This window comes from Talpa europaea (assembly GCF_964194135.1).
Source record: "Talpa europaea genome assembly, chromosome: 3".
Taxonomy (NCBI): Eukaryota; Metazoa; Chordata; class Mammalia; order Eulipotyphla; family Talpidae; genus Talpa; species Talpa europaea.
In genome coordinates this window covers 134,100,658-134,102,706 of record NC_140069.1, presented here as the reverse complement: position 1 = coordinate 134,102,706, position 2,049 = coordinate 134,100,658, and the positions used below count along the sequence as shown (strand labels likewise).

The 2,049-nt window shown below is 48.6% G+C and overlaps 1 protein-coding gene across 1 annotated transcript; it reads right to left on the bottom strand.

Moving 5' to 3' along the window:
* Positions 1-1,445: 1,445 nt before the first annotated feature.
* Positions 1,446-1,772, bottom strand: LOC311168934 (ATPase inhibitor, mitochondrial-like; the record flags this gene model as incomplete). Its single annotated transcript, XM_084230641.1, has 1 exon — positions 1,446-1,772. The coding sequence occupies one exon, from the start codon at positions 1,770-1,772 to the stop codon at positions 1,446-1,448; it is 327 nt and encodes a 108-aa protein (XP_084086767.1).
* Positions 1,773-2,049: the final 277 nt, after the last annotated feature.

The window sequence follows — 2,049 nt, the reverse complement described above, 5'->3', positions numbered from 1 at the left end:
CCCATTTACTTACTCTTTCAACAATTTCTGGAGGTAAAATTTCACCTTTTGGTTGAGCATCTTGAGTAAGTAACATCTGCAACCGCAGAGCATGCTCTGGAGAAATCTGTAGGTGAAGCCTCTGATTTTTGGGTGAGAATATAATTCGTGCATTGAGCTTACTTAAAAGGTCACTACCAAGTAGAGGGATTGGACACTCTTCCATGTACAGGAAGCTGTGCTGGAGCTATGTGGTGCCTAGCAGGCACTCCAAAGGTTGTAGGAAGGGTTTCTGTTGTGGCCTCCCCGTAATCCCAGTGACTGCTGCAGTCTCTTTGCTCATTTTATTTAATTTCGAACTCAAAACTGAGTATGTCACTCCAGTGTCCACCAAGAAATCAATCAGACGATCCCCCATAGCGAGGGTTACCCGGGGCTCTGAGGGGGTTATTTTAATGGGCTTAAGATCTAGTGGAGCCCCTGGGCACCCCTATTCTTCATCTGAACCTTCTCCATGAACTATCATTTGTCTCCTTTCCTCCATTCTTGGCTCCAGATTCCTTCTACTCTGTCCATATTCCCTCCTATCTTCTCCTGAGGTGCTACTCTGTGCTATCACTTGTCTCCTGTCCTCTGTGCTGGCCTCTCGATTCCTTCTCTGTCCGTATTCCCTGTCATCATCTGAGCCTCTACTCTGTGCTAACATTTGTCTTCCTTCCTCTCTCCTTGGTTCCTGGTTCTGTGTACGCCTTTTTTTTTTTTTTTTTAAAGAGGCATGTATTTTTATTTATTTGTTATTTGTTTGTTTGTTTATTTATACATGCACTGGGTACAGTCAGAAACGTGGGAGGGTGAGAGAATTCACCAGAGCCAGAGCGGGGAGCAGAGCAGGCAGTAGGACCGAAGTACACTGCTGAGGGGAGCAGCGGGCAGCAGGAGAGGTCTGCGCACCATGTGGGACCTGGCCGGGGAGCAGCCGGGGATCGAACCGGCAACGCAGAGGCTGCAGGCAGCTTCGCAACCCAGCGCTCAACCGCTGCGCCACCGGGGAGGCCCTGTGTACGCCTTTTATATTCCCTGCTGTAACCCCTGCGTGAATCATCCTGTCGTGGTGTTCTCAGTCTTCTATCCTGCCTTCTGTAATTACTGTGTCTGCTGCTTCCCTGTAACCTGGGACAATTGTACTTCCAATGTCCCTCTTCCCTACAGAAAGCACACTGATTTCTTCCTAGGGGTTCACGAATCTGTCCATTACTGTTTCCCCGAAATCCTGTCTTGTGCTCTCTTTGTACAAAAACAGTTGCAGGTTTCAGTCTCCTGTCCTTTCTCCTGTCCTCTCTTTTTTTTTCACTGATGACAATTTATTTTAATGTGTTGGCTGCACACAGATATATGTCAATTAAACCAGAACTTCTACATAGCAGGGGGCAATAATATGTGGTCATTCTGCAGGGAAATGTATGCATTTAATAATCATCATGGTCTTTTAGTTTCTTGATTCTGTGCTTATGACGTTCAATTTCTTTCTGCAGACGCTCAATCTCCATCTTATGATGAACAATCTCATCTTCGTGGTGCTCCTTCAAGGCTGCCAGCTGTTCTTTTGTCTTCTGTCGGAAGTATCGCTCCTCTTCGGCCTTCCCTCTCTTTGCAAAGGCCCTACCGGCCTCCCGGACGGAGCCCGTGCCGGCCTGGGCATCCTCGGCCCCTTCGGAGATGAAGCCTCGGGCCTGCATGGTCCCTGCGCCCCACACGCCCAGCCGCATCCGCGTCACCAGAGCCGCGACGGCCATGGCTCCCGCAGCACCTTCCCGTCACTGGAGCGGGCCGCACAGCATCTCTTCCTCTCTATTATTATAAACCTTAAATGGTAAGTCCACTACCTGGGACGGATTCATCTCTGTGACGCCGTCTACCTTTGTTAACTTTTTCCTTATGTCTGGAGCACTATATGTGATGAACGCCATAGTGATCAAATGAGCATTTTCTGGGGCATCTGGATTTATATCCGTGTGGTTTGTATACGTCTGAATAATCCTCTCAAGGAACTCTGATGGATCTGTTAGGGGG